At 44.5% G+C, this 21,624-nt stretch overlaps 1 protein-coding gene across 4 annotated transcripts in view; it reads right to left on the bottom strand.

The window, feature by feature from the left end:
* The window catches only part of RAI14 (retinoic acid induced 14), a 138,771-nt gene that overhangs the window by 111,089 nt on the left and 6,058 nt on the right, over positions 1–21,624 (bottom strand). For all 4 annotated transcript variants that reach the window (XM_084783705.1, XM_084783708.1, XM_084783707.1 and 1 more), the window contains exon 2: positions 3,110–3,191. In XM_084783705.1, coding sequence (XP_084639831.1) covers positions 3,110–3,145 — 36 coding nt within the window. In that variant the 5' untranslated portion in view covers positions 3,146–3,191. The remainder of the gene's footprint in view (positions 1–3,109; positions 3,192–21,624) is intronic.

Genomic DNA, 21,624 nt, shown 5'->3' with positions numbered 1-21,624 from the left:
CCCCTGTGACATACAAACACGCCTGCCCTAGTCAGGGAACCACGCTGAGGCTGCTTCCAGAAAGCACACCCTGCCTGTAGGCCACCCACGGAGAACTCCTCACTGCCACTGCCACCCTTATTGCTTCCCAGAGCCTTCTGTTCAGTGGCCACAAGGTGACCCTCCCACGCACGCACAGCCTGGCTGAAACGCGATCACACCAGTGGTCACCTGCCTCTCTCTTTATGTAATCACGAACCTGATCTGCCATCCTGGGCTACGTACCCTTGGAAACACAAAGAACTCTTTCTTTCCTTTCTTTCTTCACACAAAGACAAGCAGAAGCGTGGGGTGGCTGGTGGCTCAGGGCTCTCAGGAGACACCGCATGCTTTAGTAAAGATTATAGTTTGGCTCATTTGATTGAGGATAATCACTTGTAAACCCGCTTCCTTGTGGCTATGTACCTAGTTTTATATATATATATATATATGTGTGTGTGTGTGTATGTATATATATGTGTGTGTGTATGTATATATATGTATGTATATGTATATAATACACACACACACATATATACATATGTGTATATATGTGGCATCTACCAAATACCACAAAGTGAAAGAAAGGCATGCCCTGAACAGCAGTGTTTCCAGGCCCACTCACTCCCAGCCTGTTTTCTTCTTCAGAGACTCTCCCTGGAGCCTGTAAATGACCACATCCTTCACTTTTATAGTCCGTAAGCTCCTTAGGAGGATGAAGAAGTAGTAACCACCTATCTTCCAGGCACCAAGGCCCAAGATGGGTGTCAGACATCCAATAGCAGCACACTTAACAGTGAGGATGAAGACCTAAGACCAGAAGAGGAAGACACTTGTCCAAGGCCATAAACCTCGATCCAAGTTCAGAGTCGCTCCCTGGGTAGCTACCATTTCAAAAACCCAAATCTCCATCCTAAACCACTGTGTGCAGGCAACCTGGGTTTCCTACACCTGGCTGCAAAAGACTAGTTCCACAACTCAGAGCTACAGGAAGCCATAAAAATTGCTTCGTCTCTCTGGGGCCTCAGTTCCTTAATCAGAGAGACCGCTTAATTACTAAAGCTATCACACGAGACTGGTGGCAAGGACATATCAAGTGTCTAGTGGAGCATGGGATGTTGAACTGACAGAATCAGGACCCCCATACGGCTGGCTGACACACTGGGGGTTGTTTGGCAAGGGTTTTCTTCTTGTCTTTTTATACCCCCCATCCCCCCACCCCGTTTAGCTACCCAGTCATGTAGGCCGAGGAAGCAATTTGGGAAGCCCTGTAGATTGGTCTGGCTCGGTTCGGTTCGGTTCGACCGGCTGCCTTTGCTCTCCTCCCCCAGGGCCGCTGCTAGGAAATTCCTTCCTAGCACTCACTGCCAAAAGCAAGACCTTTCCGCTGCCAACTCTCAGAAGCTTTGACTAGTGTTATTATTGTACTTTTTATAAAAAAAAAAAATTAGTGGAAATGTTTCAATTTTTATTTAAAACCGAGATAGCAGCAGCACCTTCTGTGTGGCCATCAGTTAAAATTTTTTCAGCCCACCTTATATGTGTCTATTACCCTCCCTGGCCTGGTTCATAGACCACCAAGCCCCAGACGATGAGACCCTGCTTCGAGAATCTCAACGTGTATAGACCGGAACAGTCCAAATTCTCTTGGAACAAATGATTAAATCCTTTGGCAGTCCTGGAACTTGAACACAGGGCCTTCTGACTGCTACACAAATGCCCTACCACTGAGCTACACTTCCTCCCACATTCCCTTATTTGGTAACTTATAGACTGGTATCTCCGGAACTGGGCAAGGCGGAGTATGACTCGCCTTTCCTCTTTAATTGAAGCCAAAAGTGATACGCAGGCGTAGTACCACTGCCCAGTGGGTAAGCAGGGCATAGTTTCGTGTGGGAGGGGCATCCGAGGAAGCGCCATGACTGGATTCCCATGGGACAAATGGTTGCGTTATCTGACCTTGTTCAAATCACTTCACATTCTCTAAGTTGTAGTTAATTTACCTTAAGGGTGAAGTGAACTTTCCCCTAAGATTTCTTGTTACTCTTTGTTTTTTCTTTCTTTTTTTCTTTCTTTTTTAATGAGACGGGACTTTGTAGTCATCCCCAAAGCATCTTATCTGGCTTCTTATCCGAGCAGTCAGTACACAACTACATGCCACGGCTTAGTCTAAGAGATAAGTAGGTATATGTATGTAGCACAGTAGCCATAAAGACACAGCCTCATTCACAGCAAATGCGCAACTATGCCAACCTGCCAAAATAAACTCATGGCGAAAGACAAAAATCCAGGCTCACCTTTAATTCTGTAATCTTGAGCAGTAATAGCAAGCCTATTTTGAAGGCGGACTTATCTGGGCTTCCATCTAATGCTCCTCCACCAATTTCTCTCATGCAATGGGTTCGCCCAAAGCTTTTGGAATGTGCTTGTTGTAAGACTCGGATCCCAGCACAGTTTAGAGGTAAGAATTTGTGAAAATATCACTATGCAATCCCTTGTCATTGTCTCTGATGGGAGAGACCTTCAACATTTGCATCCTATATCCAGTTTCTCCAATCCAAAGTCTTTTATGGTAGACATTGAATGAGAAAGAACCCCAGGAACTGGGAGGCAAGGTGTGTGTGTGTCGGGGGCGGAGCAATAGTGAACAAATACTGAGTTCAAGTTCCTTAAAGACCAAGAGGAACAATGTTGATAATGTAATGAGGAAACACTCAGAAGGCTAAAACAGGAGGATGGCCATCAGTTCAAGGCCTTTGTGCAACGTGAGATTTTTTTCTCTCTCAAAAAAATTAATTAATAATAGTAAATTAAAATTTAAATAACATTCGAAATCAGGATCTTGGCATCTTAGAAATACTAGCTTTTTCTGATTAATTTGACTGTTTATTACAGGCTGCTCTGGAAGCTGCACGCACAAACAGCCGACCTAAAGGCCGCTCGTTCACAGATGACACGCTGAGCTGGCATCTAGTGCTTCGGAAATCTGTAGTTTATTAACCCAGGGCCTTATCAGGGCGGGGGCAGGGCTGTTTCTCTGGGCCCATGGAGCATGGTGGAGCAGCCAGACCCTGAGTCACCGTGCACTTACGTCACTCTTCCGAAACTTGGCCTTCAGGCTCTTCATGGTTGGTCCATTCAGCCTTCCCAAGTCCTAGGAGATTGGTCAACACCTAAGCAGAGGGGGAAAAAAAATGAATGAATGTAGATTGCCAAATAAACACTACAGAGTGTCTTCCCTGATTGGATTACAACACTGGGCTAGGAGGAGGAGATGGGGTTAGGTTGAGTTGGCGGTCACTGAGCAGCTGGGAAGCAGCGAAAAACATACGCTCTCCCACTCACAATATGTACCCTCCCTCAGAACTTCTGACACGGACAAAATAGAAGAAAAAAAAAAGAGAGAGTTTTTTTTTAAATCCTCATTTATTTTAACTGACATGTAAAAACTATGTGTACTTACTACATAAAATGTGATATTTAGATCACTGTGAGTTCGAGGCCAGCCTGGTCTACAAAGTGAGTCCAGGACAGCCAAGGCTACACAGAGAAACCCTGTCTCGAAAAACCAAAAAAAAAAAAAAAAAAAAAAAAAAAAAAAAAAAAATGTGATATTTAGAAATATGTGTACATTGCAGAATGTAAATGAGCCAATTAACCAGCACATTTGTCACTGAACTGCGATGAAAATCTGTAAATCCTAGTCATTCCAGGTACGCAGACACCATTTACGGAAGTCCCCAGGCCGCACGATGGCGCTCTGGAGCTCATCCCTCCTGTCAAGCAGAAGTGTATCCTTTGACTAGCGTTTACTCGATGCCCTGTCTTCTCACCACCAACCCCGCTCAATAACCACTCTAGCCTCTGCTTCAGTGACTAAGACGTTTAGGTCCCATAGATAAGGTTCCCAAGCATTGAAAGTAGACTGCGTGTGAGTCAAGCCTTGGCTATCTGCACGGCTGTGGCTGGGGGTGTGGCTGGGGGTGTGGCTGGGGGTGTGGCTGGGGTGTGGCTGGGGGTGTGGCTGGGGGTGTGGCTGGGGTGTGGCTGGGGGGTGTGGCTGGGGGGTGTGGCTGGGGGTGTGGCTGGGGGTGTGGCTGGGGGTGTGGCTGGGGGTGTGGCTGGGGTGTGGCTGGGGGGTGTGGCTGGGGGTGTGGCTGGGGGTGTGGCTTGCCCCAGGGATGCCAATCCTGGAAGCTTGGTGATACAGGAGGTGATGGAGTCCTTAAGAGGTGAGGCCTGGTGGGAGGCCTTTAGGTCTTTGGAAGAGTGCTGTCCGAAGAGAATGCTGGTCTCTTGGGGGTAAGAGTAACTTGACCGTTAAATCTCTGCCTTTCCGGCAGTATGAGGTCTCACTTGCCCAGGACCTCCCAACACTGTGATTTGCTTTAAGGCTTTCTCTTAATGAAACATGCCTTCGAACCTCCACAAATGTGAACTAATAATCTCTTCTTCTTGATAATGTGACCCAGCCACGACTATTTTGTTATAGTAATGAAAACAAAACTAATATATGTCTACGGAAGTAATCTCTTTATTTACCCTTCATTTTGAAGTTACACAGTTTACCTTCTTTTGAAGGGTGGAATAAGAGAAGACGGCAGAAAAAGTCCCTACTCCACATGCTCCTCACTCCTTATTTCTTTACTGTTTGTCTTCTTCCTCTGCTCCTCTTAAGGGCACAGTGTGTTGGTAAAAAATGCCAGGAACAACAAAATTGCCCTCATAAAAACCTCAGGGGGCCTACTCTAAACAGTGTACCACTCTGCAGGCCCCGTTGAGACTCAGCAACTGAGTTGGTGGTGGAGGTCTTCAGGAATTTCCACACTTGGGAGAAGTCTCTAGTCCTCTGAAAACCGGATATAAGCTTTTTCAGAATACGTATATGCATATGTATACATATACATGTATGTTTATTCCTCCGATTGAAGACTACGAAAAGGTCAAGACTCTGGGAGACGTCAAGACACGGGTCTGCCATCACAAAGCATGCTTTTCCCACTGTCCTGTACAGCTTCCCAATCAAAGCCAAACAGCCAAAGCCTGTGTTAAAATACAGTGAAGAATCTACCATTTTCACTAACTTAGACTAAAAAAGAAACCAAAGTGCACTTAGGTCAGAAAGGCAAAATAATCCCCAAGAAAGTTCTCACCACAATGAATACTCAATACAAAGCAGCTTCAAACTGTACCTGACAGAAGCAGTAGCGAGGGAACTTTGAGCTAGCAGCACCGCCACAGTGGAGAGCTGCGGAACGGTGGGTAAAGGGTTAACGCTCCCAGCTATTATTATTGTTGCTGTTGTTGTTGTTGTTGTTATTATTATTATTATTATTATTATTATTATTATTATTATTATTATCGTCATCATCATCATCATCATTGGTTGTCCTGGACTCGCTTTGTAGACCAGGCTGGCCTCGAACTCACAGAGATCCGCCTGCCTCTGCCTCCCGAGTGCTGGGATTAAAGGTGTGCGCCACCAGGCCCAGCCCAGCTATTATTTTTAAAGGCCATTCAAGCCCATCTTGTATTCTTCCACATTCTTATTTGAAACAAACCTGATTTATGAGGTCAGAGGTGGGGTAGTCACAAGGATGTGGCTGACCACTCACCCGTCTCCCAATGACGGTCTTATGGCTGCCCGCCAGAAGTCACTGGACACACTACCTTCTGAAGTGTTCAATTCTATGGCTGCTGATGCCATCCCAGGGAGCCTTCAGATGAAGGGCATGGCAGCAAGGTCATCACAGAGCCCTTCCTTAGGTGGTATTTATTTGGAGGTTGCATGCCACTGAGGGAGACCTTCCACGGTCCTTTCAATCTTCTCGGCCTCCACAGAAGTGACAGATTGCACGTTGCCCAAGGACGTGCATGGGCTGTAATTACACACTGTGAACTGCTAAGGACTTAATCACAGAGTGCCCAGAACAGGCACACGTAGAGCAAGAACACACCTGTCAAAGTGGGCCTCACGGAGACACCAAAACTGAGCTGCTTTTATTGCCCCATGTGAAAACAAACTACTTTTTTGACAAAAAGGACTGCAAAATACAAATAATAATCAAATACTGCCAAACTGTCACTGGCCCAGGGCTAGCTGGACCAACTATTTCTGAACAATGGAAACAATCCTTCAAATTCAATTCCTCCCACTGTCTCAAAATAACCAAGAGAAGAGATCAAATCGATGCAGTGGGAAAAGAGAGAGAAGAGAAGCCACAGCCAGGAAAACCGCAAATTGTGTGGCCCACCAAGGCAGAACCACCCAGCACTACTTCACTCACAGGACAGAAGGTCTCAGGGAACAGTGGCTAAGAGGTTTTGCTTGAGGTCACAGGGGTGGTAAGGATGTTGGGTTTGGGGTGTGTGTGTGTGTCTTTGGCTTGCTTCCTTTTTTTTTTTTCCCTATTCAAAGCCTGGAAGTGAGAAGTATGAGGACTATTATTTGGAGAGAATTAAATAAAGTAACAAATTCCAAAACTTCTCAAGGGAAGGTATGAACTAAACTAAATGAACGTTTTTCTGAAGCCCAGGATTTGACTGTGTGAGAGCTGGGTGGTCCATGGGCATAGCTCCATGATAGGAGAGACATCTGCTAAAAGACAAGAGCCAGAAACCTAGAATCAAGACCCCTGACTGGTGTAATTAGAGGTTTTAATCCTGGTATTTGGGGAAAGGAGCTAACACCGGAAACCATGGCTAGTGGAGGCCACCTGGTCCATGGCTGATACCAAATTCACTTCGCCTCAGCATCTTCTTTTCTAGAAGATGATTTTACAATCCAAATTCCAATGCACATGATGAACTGGGTAAAGTGACATCCAGTTACAGCAAGGAGACACTAATGGCAGTCCTTGGAAAAGCCACTTGAGTTGCCTGTTTCAGACTGGCCATGTACAACTTACTGGATGTAACCTAGGAGAACTGAGGCCAAAGAACTGCATGGCGCCCTCATCAGGTATCCACAGAAAGATGGCGCACCGAGCATGCGCAGGAAGATGACAACGCCTATAGAAAAACAACTCCAACTCATTTTCTCATTACAAGCAGATAAGAACACTTACCTACTCTGCTGAAATTGCTACCTGGCCGATCCAAACTACGTCACTGAAACACATCACCTACCATCGGGTTAAACAGCCGAGATACACAGAATACATCCGTGTCCCATCATAAGAAAGGCCAGATGCAACTCAGGAGTTTATTAACTCAACTTCTCTGTAAAACCAGTGCTATAGCTCTCAAGTAGAGCCTTGTCTGATATACTTTGAGCCTCAATCAAAACACTTTGCCATTAGCCTTGACCATAAGCAAAAAATTAGGCTTGCTTATTTAAAATGTATACAGCGGATCTAGGTTTTTTTCGACATGTATTGCCATGATGGTAGGACAACCTGTGGACAAATTAAAAATGGTTTGGCTGTGCATCAGGACATGACTGGATGTGACACGAAATCTCAACAAAACTGTTATTAAAAACAACCGGAACCAAAAATCTTCATTTCTTCTCTAAAACTTAGAAGTAGGAAAATTCTAAGTTAGAAACCCTTAAGAGTGATTTCAAAAAGGAAAAGGAAAAAAAAATGTCAACAAGCAATGTGCTGAACTGGTAAAAGGTGAGATTTATTTAGCTATTTCCTTCTCATGTACATCCCATGAGTGACTCAAAGCAGGTATAAGCTCACCCTACTACTGACCACTCCCTTGCCCACCCCCATCCCTGATGGCTGTAGTCAGGAGAAACTCTGTAAAGGACATACAACAAGATGGGGAAGCAATCCTATGGACTCTAGGACACCCTGCCTACATTTTAGACTCTCAGTGAAGAAGATTCTAGACACTGGACCAATGGCGAAGACCACTATTTCTGAGTAGTTCCCATGTTTGCATTTTCACACAGCGGGTAAGGGCGCTGGGAGCAGATGTGCGAGGAGGAATCCTATACTCCAATCCTACGTGAGCAATTGCCTGGTCATGCCTGGCAATACTGTTCATGAAATATCACACATGAAAGCAGACCACAGCTGTATACGCACATTTAGTGTCTGAAACACAAGAAGACATTAGCACCTGGCAGACTATACCACATGACCCAAATCTTCTGAATTACCACAGGATGAGGGGAGCAAGGTCCTCGAGCTAATCCTTGCATCCTGGAATGTGGACTTCCTGCATGGAATCCTCAGTAACAGCGGACACTGCTGTGTACTGAGACAAGCTTTGAGATCTTTCTTCTTCCAAGTTACAAACAACATCGGACGTCACATCCACATCCACAAAAACCTCAAGTGCAAGGACCCAAAACACACCTTGTTTCCTTGGACAATAACGTCTCAGCAACAAGGACGAATTCCTACCAAGGGCTATACAAAATGTGTGGTTCTTTCAACCTGGCAGAACCAAAGCGTTCTCCAAAAGGCCTCCCCAGGCCAACCGTTCCAGGAAGACGCCATCACAGCAGCACCATCTCTTCAACCCAGCAGAGGCTGCTTTAACTCAGCCTCCTAGCTCAGTTTTCCTAGGAGTTACACTCAGCTTTGGAAATACACTGGGGACTGGGAGGCAGTAGATAGTTCCCTGCCTGTTCAGTTTTTCTGCAGCTGACTAGTCCATAGCACCGTAGTCTACTGTAGGTCATTTGGACATCAGGTCATGGGAGCTATAGATTGGCACCATATGAGGCTCACCACTGGGGCAAGGTACAACTGGGGAATGGCTTTGGCGACATCTCTTACAGTTCAGTGTGAAATACTGCACAGTCCTTGGAAATCCTTGAGGGCAACAGCAAAAAGCAGAGAATCTCTTAGAAATGGAAGAAAAGTCCAACTGGCCTTAAAGCACAGGATTTAGCTTGAGGGAAGAGTGGGGAGGACAAATGGACATGGTGTCCCCTGCAGGCCTGGGTCAGACATCTGTGCCACCTCCAGGGTCTCTCATGATGCTGAGCAGCACCCACTGGGAATCATTGCAAAGTTCTCGCCAAGGTCCTCCCTGAGATGGACCACTTTAGATCCTGGCATGAGCGAGTTCAGGAGCCCAGTTATCGTTTTTTTTCAGAATCTGAAAACTTCCATCTCAGGCCGCCCACTAACTCTGGAATAGTTGGCTTCTCAGGGTAGAATGCTGATTTTGCTTACCCGTACCTAACCACCATCAATCAATGTGAGCGGTCACATCAGGCAAAGATACAAATTAAGCCTTAGCTCCTCTTTAACCTCAGCAGACGTCTCTTTGCTCTCCGGCACTGCATCAGTTATCTTGGCTGGGATGTGTGGGAAGGCAATGTAATGATTAGGTTTCACCACATACTGATGAAAGCACGGAGAAGGTAAAGGCGCCAAGCTCCTTTAGCCGGCGAAATCTCCACAAGCTGCCTCCCCTTCCTGCCTCTCTGCCCAGTAGCCCACTCACTGCCTTTTCCACCCCCCCAGCATCTTACACAGCCATGTGCCAACCCCAGCAAGTGGCAGACTCTGAATAATGCATTGTTAGGCTCAGCAGAGGCCAGGAATCATCAAACAGAACCTTGGAAACAAGTTCTTAGAATAGAGAGATTTTGTCAGCCTGATTGTGCAGACAGCTGTGGGCAAGCCCAGTAATTCCCTGCAAGGCAATTTGCCTGTTCCATTATCTCCAGCCGATTCTACCACTGTCCTGACTTAGCATGGGCATTCCCCTGCTCAACTCAAAATAAGCCAGTGAGTCATTTTCTCCATCACTTATCTCTAATCATCGCATAAAGGGCCTTAATCAATGAGGGCCAATTTATATCTGTGCTGTCCTATCATCTATAAAGCAGGTTTATTAAATTATCCTTTCGAAAAGAATGCAACATTACAATATTACATATCTATGGTAGACAGGGCCAAGGTTTCACTTTAGCCTCACAGCAATGCTTTCTTCAGAGTCCACACTAGTTGAACAAACACCTTATAAATAAAGAAATGAACGTGTTTTGAACCAAAAGAACAGAAATGCGGGTCATTTCATTCCAGTGAGGCCAGTCCGAAATGTGAGTGTGCAAGGGATTTAGGAACTTAGAAGAAATCTGGTGGCAGTGACCTTGCACACCTCTTCACATACAAAGTAAAGGGCCAGAAGGCAGAGACTGGAAAGGATGCTTAGGAAAAAAACAAACAAAAAACACTACGTGGTGATTCCCACCTTGCCTCCTCACCCTTATGCAAGAGACTCAAATGACATCTGGGAAAATTAGACAGATGCTCGAGTCCTACGTGGGGCATCTAAAAGCTGTGAGAGAAGCTGCCCTACACGCTGAGGATGAGGATGAAGGAGAAGTCTCCTCCACAGTGCAGTCAGTGAGCTTGAGTGCTGGCCTACATCTGTGTGTCAATGTGTGTCATTTGTGTCACATGCAGATGACTAGCCACGGATAATGGGCCATTGTCTCCGATCTCTGTAACAGAGTGAATTAGATGAACGAACAAGGCACAGGGAAACGCTTATCTATGCCTCATAGAAAACAAGAACCAGAGAGCAGCCATGCCACCATCCTCTGTAGAGCCCACAAGATAGAAGAGTGGGGTGAAGAGAGGAAAGGAGTCTCCAATGGCCCCTTCTGCAGCTCTGCAGGCCACTGCCACAACAAAGCACCAGAGGGCTACTGGGGCTCAGAGAAACATAGTGCTCACAGTTCTACGTGCCCAGTGGGAAGGTGCAGGCAGTTGGTTCACTCTGAGGCCTCTCCCTTGGCTTTGTAGATGCCCATCTTCTTGGTTGTCATTTTATTTTCCTCTCTGTGCCAATGCCCTAAGCGCCTCTTCAGAGGACACCACTGTTCTTAGGTGAGGCCTGACCACATGACTTTGTTTAGCACTGACCACCTCTCTGACGGCATCTCTTGATACAGTCATATTTGGAGTGCTTGGGATTTGGTGCATATGAATCTGGGAACACACAGTTCAGTCCTTAATGTCCCTAGGAAACAAAGCTCAGCCCGCAAACACCCGCCAGGCCCAGAAAGCGCAGCATTGTGTAGCTGTGGCACTGAAACTCAACTTCTTTATCCTCTAAAATCCCCTTGTATCCAAGTGGGATTCCCTGAGACAGGGTTTCTCTGTGTGGCATTGGCTGTCTTCAGACTCACTCTGTACGTTAGGATCGCCTGGAACTCACAGGGATCCACCTGCCTCTGCCACTGCACGCACTACCGCTGTCCTGCTCAAAGTGCGACTTTTAACAGGGCATAACCTGTGACAGGAAAATGGAGGAGGGGGAAATAATAGAGACAATGGAAAAATGCCTTAACCTTAAATCCCATTTTATCTCTTTTTATTTTTCAGAAATTGGACATTCTAGGCTGGGGCTGTGATTCAGTGGAAGGATGCCTGAAAAAACAAGGAATCAGACAGTCTAAGGTCTGAATTCAGAGGATTTAGCCATTAAAACTGAGCCTGGAATGTTTTCAATAAAAATCAGAAAAGTGAGGACAGAAAATATACTGTTTCAGACAGCGTAGCACAACACAAAGTAGTTTTATGATTATATTTCATAAATCTTATTAATTAATCAAATCAGGTACATATATGTAAATGAGCAACTTTTCCTGAGCATTCACTATGTATGGGCTGGGTGCTTTCACATGTGTAATCTTATTTATGATTAAGCTAACGTATAGACTTTAAAAATATTATCTATATGATTAATGAGTTAAAAATATCTACGTTCACAGATATGCCAATAGTTTTGATTCGGTTATTCACACTGAACACAGAACAGCTCACTGCACTCCATAAAGTAGACCAGCTAACATTTTAAAAATGTTTTAAGTAATTTCCAAAGGAGTTTGTTTGGCAATGAGATCTTTCTAAGATACTGTAATAGCTCGAATTTTTTTTCAAAAAAAAATAAATGAGCACATTTTTCTAGGATCATAAATGTCACTGTGATATGACATCAAAACAGCCACGCAGTAAAACTCTCCTGAGACCATTAATCTTATATTCACAACGTGCATTTATCCAGGAGATGACATTTTTCTTGAGAACCAAATGTATCTTTCTTCTTTGGGAATGAATCCTGACATCTTCCGGGACTGATTTCAGTCCACGGGTCAGCCAGAGCCCCAGGGACTGACGTGAAACTGCCCGTGACTCAATCCCGCTACTCATGCTCCGATGAGCCCACCAAAAAGTCCCGGGGTTACCTCCTGTCTTGAGTCCATAGGATTTCAAAAACACAGGCTTAACAAAACAAGCTGTCTCCGAAATGCAAAGCATCTTTCCGGGACTAAGAAATGTGATGTTACTGTCCCTTAGAGCGGTGGTTCTCAGCCTTCCTCGTGCCATGGCACTTTAATACAGTTCCTCATGCTGTGCTGACCCCCAACCATAAAAGCATTTTCATCGCTACTTCATAACTGTAATTTTGCTACTGTTGTGAACCATAATGTAAATATTTATGTAGACAGAGATTTGCCAAAGGGGTCACAGCCTACAGGTTGGGAACCAAAGCCTTAGGGAGATGCTGGTTTGAAGATCTCTCAAACGTTCTCAATAGACTGCTTATATCTTGATACTTACTTCAGTGTCACCTTCTAAGTCCACCACCACGTTCCCCACTTAAAGGAATAATTGCCTATACAGACCTGGTACCAAGTCCTCCATGGTCAGGAGTCAGAAGGCAGATGCACTGTGCATTCAAGGGTTCCTTGGCTCCTCGGACCTTTCTCCAGGGTCCATTCCTTACACTTTATTCACTTGTATATCAAGTTTTTTTAAAATAGATCTGTTGGGTATGGTTGAACATTACCAGAGTCCTAGGACCAGGAAGGCTGTGGATAAGGAGGCTGAGAAGACCGAAGGGGACGCCCTAGTGAGACTTGGACTCAAAAGCCGTATATTTTTGGGTATGATTGTAACACTAGTGAAAGAGGGGGGCGGAGTGCAAAATGTATAGTCAAGCACTTTGGCAGATGCCATAAAAGTTAAACATAAACTAACCATTTGACCCAGCAATTCTATTCCTATGTATCCAAGAGAAACAAAAGCATATAGCCACAAAGAGACTTGTGCATGAATTTTTACACACACATTCATAATTGCACAAGAGTAAAACCCAAGTGAACAAAGTGTGACATTTCTATATAGTGGGACACTGCCAGCAGGAAACTAGAGTTTCCTGCGTGCCTGTGGAGCAGCACGGGGTGTGCTGACAGTATGGTGCTGAGCACAGCTGCCTCCCAGGGTGCAGTCTGGTGATGTATTGGCACGGTGGAAAACACAGCTGCCTGCCAGGGTCCAGTATGGGTGAGGCCCAGAAGCATTATGCTAAGACAAACACTTACGACCACATAGCACATGATTCTACGTCTATGACATGTCTGAGAAAGACAATTTAATAGACCAAAGTGGATTAGTGGTTGTCTGGGGCTGGCTGGTAAAGGGAGTGATTGCAAATGGCCGGGGGACCGCACATCTTTGTCAATTTATTAAGTCACTGACTTGTAGACTGAAATTGGTGGTGTAAGTCGTGACAGGGTATAAATAACTCCTCGGTAAAGCTGCTTCTAAAAGCATCAAATGCAGAAAGTAAAAAAAAAAAAAAAAAAAAAAAAGAGTTCCATATGCAAAGGGTTTGGTTGTGAAAACTCTCTTTATAGTGAGAAGACAGCTCTACCCGTGGCTATATTTAATCCCTGGCTTCAGTCTTCAACAAGAGTTTGTTGCAAAAAGTTGGCTAGCTACATATTTCATCAGGTCTTTGATTCCGTTTCAAAACAGGGAGAGCTTGGCCTTCCGTGCGTGGGGATGCTGGCAACAGGACAGTGGTCACAGCGGCTCCATTTGGCCTGTGACATCTCTGTACCTAGCCAAGGGGTGTCTTAAGTTCTTGTCAGAATAAGGGACACTTACGTGTTATAAGATGTTTCTATGAATCACAAAAACTGGGAGCAGGAGAAGGGGAATGGATGAAGAACCCCCAAATGATTTCTGCTACCCCCAACTATCACGCCTGGACGTTCGAACACTACGTTGAAACAACTCTCGTGCCAGCCTACCTGACTGAGCAGCAGTGCTTGCTCCCTAGATGTGCAGACTCTTTTATGTGCTCCACCCTAAAAGACAAATAGCTTTTAATATGAAGAATATAGAGCACTTCCACAATGGAACTAAGATTTAATATGCTGCCCCCACCCCCCACTGTGGTTTGTTATACAGCCACAAACCTACGGACCTTGTACTTGATGTTGTAGGGTTTAGACGGCTACTCACGATTTGAGAAAGGAGAAGTCTGTGATGTCATACTCGTATTTTATGTACCGAATTACCACAGATACACACAGCTCATATAGATATGGGGATCACAAAACTAGTGCTTTTAAAACCAGCCTTACTGTAAAAAACAAAACAAACAAACAAACAAACAAAACAAAACCTCTGTGAGGACTGATGCTCTGGCGCAAAAATAGGAATGCAGACTCGCACAGTCAGAACTCATCCGCCCATTATACCCTTTACACCATGTAGCTGCTGTACAGGAATGCTCGAAGCTGAGGTGGAAATCCAAGGTAACTTGGGGAAGCTTGGCCAGACACGGATTTAAAAAAAAAAAATACTGCAACTCTTGTGGTCTCGCAGCTGAGCTCCCCAGGCAGCACTGACATTTCCGCAGGCGGGATACTGTGCTTAGTGGTAGGACCAGAACCTCATGCATTCGATATGTACGTTCAACTACTGAGCCACATCCCCAGGCCTGGTGACAGTGTTCTAGAGCCCAAGTGCTGCTCGCTAGCACGTCTAGATGAAGGGGCCTTACATAGCCAAGGCTGCCCTGTACCATGGTAACTAGCCACTGACTGCTACCCAACATTTGAGATGTAACTGGTGTAAACCAAGATTTACTATAAATAGGAATACACAGGTTTTCTGGGAAAAGAACTGTTCACCTGTTATCCTAATAAATGTTATATTAATGATATATTAGAAACAAACGCATTTGAATGCATCACTCACTTCACAGTTTTCCAGTTGTGGCTACTGAGAATCTTAAAATTGCCTATATACCCTCCATTTGGGACATGAATCTCTGTTGTGACAATTTACATTTTTTTCATGCAGGTCTCCATATAAAAGCATTTCACTTTATTATTACTGAGGCAGGATAATTTTTTAAAAATGTACATGCTACAAGTGTTAATATTACCTCAATATTTTAATTTTATTAATTTACTAAATTAATTGTTGTTGCCGCTGTTTGTTGTTTTGTTTTTCGAAACAAGGTTTCTCTGTGTAGCTCTGGCTGTCCTGGAACTGTCTATGTAGCCCAGGCTAGTCTCAAACTCAGAGACCCACCTGAGTGCTTGGGGTGTGCCCCCACTGCCGGGCTATATAACCCCTTTTTCACGAGAAAATCTTTTGTGGTCCTAGTAACAGAATAGGTATATTAAAAAGGTATACACTGACAAATCATGAGAAAGTTTTTAAAAAATTCTTATGCATTCATATAATTTTACCATTTTTAATGAGAAAGCAAACTTGCATACTAATGAGATGGCATGCTTATTCCTTATTACATGAAGAAATAAGTCTTGGCTGAACAGTGGGCACTGCAGGACCCAGAGGATCTTCAACTGTATTTAGAGTTGATTGATAATTTCGGCTTTATAACTACCAGATGCTGAGAACATCGCCTTTCACAAAATGGCAGAAACAGGCTTAGAGTCACTTTAGAAATGCTGGAAAGTCTGTCCTAGCCCCAAGCCAAAGCCCAGTTTGTGGTTTTTCTATAAATAAAACAAATCGGCAACTAGTTCATTTTTAAAACCAAACATTCTCATATGAGATAATGCAAAAATATACTGACTTGATAGGGGCTTTAGAACCGCTTATGTTTTGTAATTAAGCCAGTCTGTTTCTATGAGAGCACAAACATTGCATGTACAGTCCAACACTACAGTTTACAACATGTAATAGCCTTAAGTGTGAGCCGAGCTGTTTCAGGCACCAAGGCTACAGTGAACTTATGAAGTGCACCATGGGTAAGTGTGAACAGCGGGCACAGTGTAAAACCCTATATAGTCTTCAGAACGAAGGCTATGGTGAATTCCTGCAGTGCATCATGGGTAGGCATTGCCCAAAACAACTCAGAGTCTTTCTGTGTGTGTCTTTAACCTAAGTTCTGGTCACTGTGCCCTCAGAAATCCTTTGCTGTTGTCATGTTTTCCACAAACTGTACATTCAGCTGCTGTGGGATTGTAAGCCTCAGTTTCAGTAGCGGGGATTTACATGACTGCCTTAATTTTTTTTTCTATTTAAATTGCATTACAAGTGAGAACTACCTTATGTAATGCAACCACTTTGGAATTAAATAGCATTATCATTTTTAGCTACCAAATTAGAAAACTACAAGGCAGAAAATTTTAACTGGCCCAAGTGGCAACGTTTATAAACAACAATAGCAAATTTAAACTTTGCACCCAACATGACTCAGGGTTACATAATAGACACCACTAAAAAATAAACCTTGGCCAGGTTACCTTCTTTGTACTTAAAAATAATTAATAATAATAATAATATCAAAAACAACAACAATAATAGTATTAATAATAATAATAATGAGTTGCCTTGACAGGTAGAGCAATCCTAGAACAGCTGCTGGCAGGAAGGAGCTCCCTCTTAGGAGCCCGCATGGGCCAGTTTGGAAAGGGTGCTCCCCCTAGATGATCCCTCCTTCCCATACCCCTGCCTCTCATATGTAAAGTGCATACTTAACCAATAAGTTTATTGCAATGGCAAGTCACATCCTTCTCCACTTAGCCCTGCTGAGGAGACCACATGAGTATCAGAGAAAATAAAAAGATAAGGAAGCGGAGTGTCCATTTTTATAACTCAGCTCAGCTAAGAAGCACAAACTAGTGTGGAAGGGCCCATGTTTCTGGCAACAATTCAGAAAAGGAAAATGTCTGAGACTTAGTTACTTCCATTGTTAGGATGTCTCTGTGCCTGAAGAAGTTACATTGTCTTGTACAGTCCTCATCAACATAGGTATAATTTTAATGGTGTACAGACACTGCAAATTCTCCAGGACAATGAAAGGCAGTGATACTATTCTTTTTAAAGGGGTAATTCTAGAAAAAGCTGACCAACAAGACAAGGGCACGGCAGGGGAAAGCTGCTGATACCCACCCTGCAGCCTCACACAGAAGTGCCCACAGCCTGCAGGCGTCCACCTCCGCCCGAGGCAGATAGTGACAAGATTATATGAGCTGTCCTTTCTGTTTCTTTTGCCACTGGTGGATATAAACACTCTCTTTGACTATCAGGGGAATCAAACGCCCTTTGTTCTAGGGGGTACGCATTGAAAGTACTCTGGGGGTGACAAGAGAGCAGAGGACGAAAGCAAGCTTCCTGCCAAGCAAGGCAGGAAGGGGCGCTGGCATCAACGCACTGGCCTAAGCACAAACTCTAGCTGGATGCCGTTTACAGAGATTCCGCGGACTCTGTCTCTTGCTGGTTTTGAGAGACTCAAGGAGTGAAGAAAAAAAAAAAAGGCAAAGCCACACACAAACACCAAATAAAGTTGCATAGCACCCGAAGAACGATAAGTTATCAAGATCGCTGATGGTGCATGCACAGAAGGTGGTTTAAAAATAGGTTTAAAAACCCTAAGAAAACCCTATATTGTAGAAATGTTGGTGTTAAACATTAGTTATTATTTCTATACTAAAGTTTTACCCCCAATTTAACAGCAACAACAAAAAGTTCATAAGAAGAAAAAGGTGTATTTTGAGAGAAAAATGCTACTAGGCCCCCCCAAAGAAAAATCTAAGGATTTGCTACTATCTCTAAACAAAGGTCCAAAAAGGTTCTGAGAGCATTTGAAGCAACTTCCTCCCAAGTTGCCTGTGGAAGCCTAAAGATTTTCTATTGAGGAAAATGAGGGACGATTCAGCCGCGTGTCATGTTATAACCTTCCTATAAGGCTCATGAAGGCCACTGTGACTGTCCCGGGGCACTGGCCTGGCCAGTGGAGGAGCGCATCGTCACTTCCCTGTGGCTGGGAGGGGACCACCAGGCCTTGGCTGCCTCTCTCAGCTGCACGTCAACACGCCCTCGTTTTTTGACAAGTGTTCAATCATCAGTGTGTCAACTTTCATGGGAGGGGACAGTCAGATTGCTTGAACATTCCTGTCAAATTAAGGCTCCGAACAGAACCTGTTAGCTCCCTGACAACGTGTGAGAGATTTATGTGCCTCCCTCTCAGTCAGCCGAGCGCTCTTGGGTTCCACCTCATTTCTGTCCTGCACGCCCAATAATATTGGCCTCACCTGAGACTCTCAATTTTCATGTATTCCTTAAAGTGGTTTGTCCAGGTTTAAACAAGTCTGTTTGTCACAATACTAATTAGCGTTATATAGGACTTCCAAGTCACAGTTTTCCTTAGGAGACAAACAGATGCAAGTGCGCACACACAGTGGATGTTTAGGAAGCCACCTCTGTCAGTAGTCAGAGTTACAGTCATGTCTAGTTCTGCCACACCCTGCTCAAGTAGCTGTCTTCACTTCCCTGGGTCTCAGCATCCTCCCCAAAACAAGTTCTCTCCACGACCTCAGTCCAACCACCAACAATCTACCACAGACGGCATCAACTGCGAACATGCCGAACCCTGAAAATCCTGAGTCCCTGAAGGCAGGGCTTGTCATTCACGGACCTTCAAACAGTGGACTCTCCCATCAGTCTTTGCCCATATGAGAAAGCAGACCACACTCCTAGATCAGAGCAAGCCTAGCCTTGACCTTGTTCACTGACAGCCCAGGAGCAAGGTGCCTGTCACAGAGAGGATTTCAGCTCAACCAACCCGTGCTGCTGAGAACCTAAGGTTCCATGGAGGCCAGCCTCTGGTTTGCTGCAAGGTTGCAAAGTGGTGGTTCGAGTTGCTACTGTGGCACACCTCTATAGAGTGTGGCTCACAGTGACTCCTGTGTGAGGAGGTTTCATAGGAAGAGGCTTTCCTCTGTAAGAGCACCCCTCAACTGAGAGCCAGCTCAGCAGTGAGGAGATCCAGTGGCCCTGGCTTCCATAGGCTTCTAGGAGATAGTCCCCTCTGTCAAGGAGGCCGGAACTAGCTGGAGGAGGGGAGGGAGAAAGGAAGGGAAGGGAGGGGATGGAGGACAGGGAGAGAGGGAGCAAGTTGGGATGTTCCTGCCATGGGCTAAATGTTGTGAGATAAGGCCCACCATGCCCTCAGAGTCTCCTCAGGATAATAACAAGGAGCTGCTGCCTGCTGGTCAACAGGAGGCAGCACAGGCCCAATTCCAGACCAAGGGATATTACCTTTGGATAAGGAAGTGAAGCTCAGTTTTTCAGAGGTCTTTGGGCCTTAAGGAAATAGGCATACCACAGACCAAGCGTTCTGCTTCTTTGCAATATATATGTATACGTATATATGTATATGTATAAATAAATATATGTTTGTATATTTATTTATTTATTTTAATTTCTGGTGGAAGAAGCAGGGACATGCTATAGAACGCATGCCCAGGTTGAAAGATGATAGCCTTTTTTTGTCCTTCCACCAGATCCTCAGGCTTGGCAGCAAGCGCCTCTACCCACTGAGCCATATCACCAGCCCCCAGAGCCAAATCTCATTTCTTCTAAATAGTATCACACTGCATCCAGTGGACCTAGTTCTAATATATGGCCAGCAGTGCATGGACTGGCTAGTGTAGCCACCAGGGAGGGACTGGTTTTCCAAGTGTGGTTATAAAGCCCAAAATTAGTTCTTTTTGGCAAATGTGACAGGCCTTCCTGAGGGGTAGAGGCACACAAAAGAGAAGAGAGGTCCTTGAAAAATGGGATAAATTTCATAAGGATTTCCAGGGCCATTCCATAGATTGAGTTCTTAACGATCTGAGTATTCCAAAGAGGTTCAGAGTACAAAGGTCCCACAAACCCATTAAAACTGATTTTTAGAAACATTTTGAGCATACAGCATCAATGAAAGTAAGCCAATTTCCTCCATGGGGAAAAAAAAAAAGGTCCAAGTTCTGTATCTGACGTGGGGAGGTGGCCATCAATGGCGCCAGAGCATTCCAGGATCACTGCAGCAAGGTCGTCTTTGGTTTGAAGAACAGATTGCTTTTAGAAGGGAAGAGGTCCTTGCTGCACATGTGTACAAGGAGCCTTTCTTGATGCTTTTCTCTCTCCCAGCCAGCTCTGCCACAGCTTTCTTTCCTGGCTAAGGTTCTATCTAGCACTGGAGCCAGCAACAGCAACAGGAAAGACTGCAGTGCAAGTTTTTAAAAAGGGGGTATGGAATAGAGCTCAAAAATAAAACAAAGAAAAAACTTGATTAAGCAAAGTGCATTCATCTAGAAACCATAAAGAAAAATCCAGGGCTGGGCACTTGCACAATCTCAACACTCTGAAGGCGGTGGCAAGAGAATTGCAGAGTCAAGGCTTGGCGGCTGATCTTGTTCTTATTTGTGACAAAACAGCAATACTGAAATGTGAGTATTCTTTAACTGGATTTTTGACAGTAAAGAAAACTGATGTAGTACAATGCTTCTGTGGAGCTACAAATACAAATTTAAGGAAAAACAAAGACAAAAAAACATCAGGCTAGAAAGATGGCCCGGTGATTAAGTACACTAGCTGATCTTCCACAAGTTCCCAGTTGCCGTGTGTGTGTGTGTGTGTGTGTGTGTGTGTGTGTGTGTGTGTGTGTGTTGGGGGTAATAAAAGCTGCCTGTAACTCCAGTTCCAGGGCGATCCAATGCCCTCTTCTGGCCTCTAGGGATAGTGCCTGCATGTTATACACAGCAGTGCATGCCTGTAAAACACGCGCATAAAATAAACAACAAATGTTTAGGTTGCTTGCTTAGTAACAGGGTGAACTAATTATGATAAACATGTCCAGGGTGATGGATGAACATGGAATTACATGACAAGACAAGGTAATTGTCAGCAAAGTCCACTTACTAGATGGGATCAGACCACATCACAGGTAAAGCCAGATGACATGAGTCACCAAAACACAGCTGACAGAGCAGTGGAGACACAAAATGCAAACTTCTTCAAGGAATGGGGGAGGGGGATTTCCTGCACATCTTCTCAGTCTCAACGTGAGTATTGCTGCAGCCTACACTGTTTTCTGATTATCATTTGAACTCATCTCTACCCTAGATGGGTCTATGTCTTGTAGCTACTATGACGGACGTAATGACATGCTTATACGTTTAGTTGTTCAATAAATACTAATCACACACCCTGTGGTGTGATATCTACTGGACTCCCAGAATATAAAGCTAAAGAAAGAAGCGTATTTCCTTCAGTGATGACTTTGTTATTAAACACACTATTAAGTCAGTAGAGCCACATTAAAAAAAAAAGATTTATTTATTTTTATGTGCATTGGTGTTCAGCTTGCTTGTCTGTACAAGCCCTCTGGAACTGGAGGGACAGACAGTTGTGAGCTGCCACATGGGTGCTGGGAGTTGAACCTGGGTCCTCTGGAAGAATAGACTGTTCTCTTAACCATTGAGCCATCTCTCCAGCCCCGAGCCACTTTAAAAAAATATGTGTGGGTTAATTTAATGCTACCCATCAGCAAGTCAGTTTTGTGTTCCCTATAGAGGGTGGG

Source organism: Acomys minous (genome assembly GCF_964271855.1).
Source record: "Acomys minous genome assembly, chromosome: 5".
NCBI lineage: Eukaryota > Metazoa > Chordata > Mammalia > Rodentia > Muridae > Acomys > Acomys minous.
The sequence above is the reverse complement of the archived record's forward strand: the minus strand, read 5'-3'. Positions and strand labels throughout refer to the sequence as shown.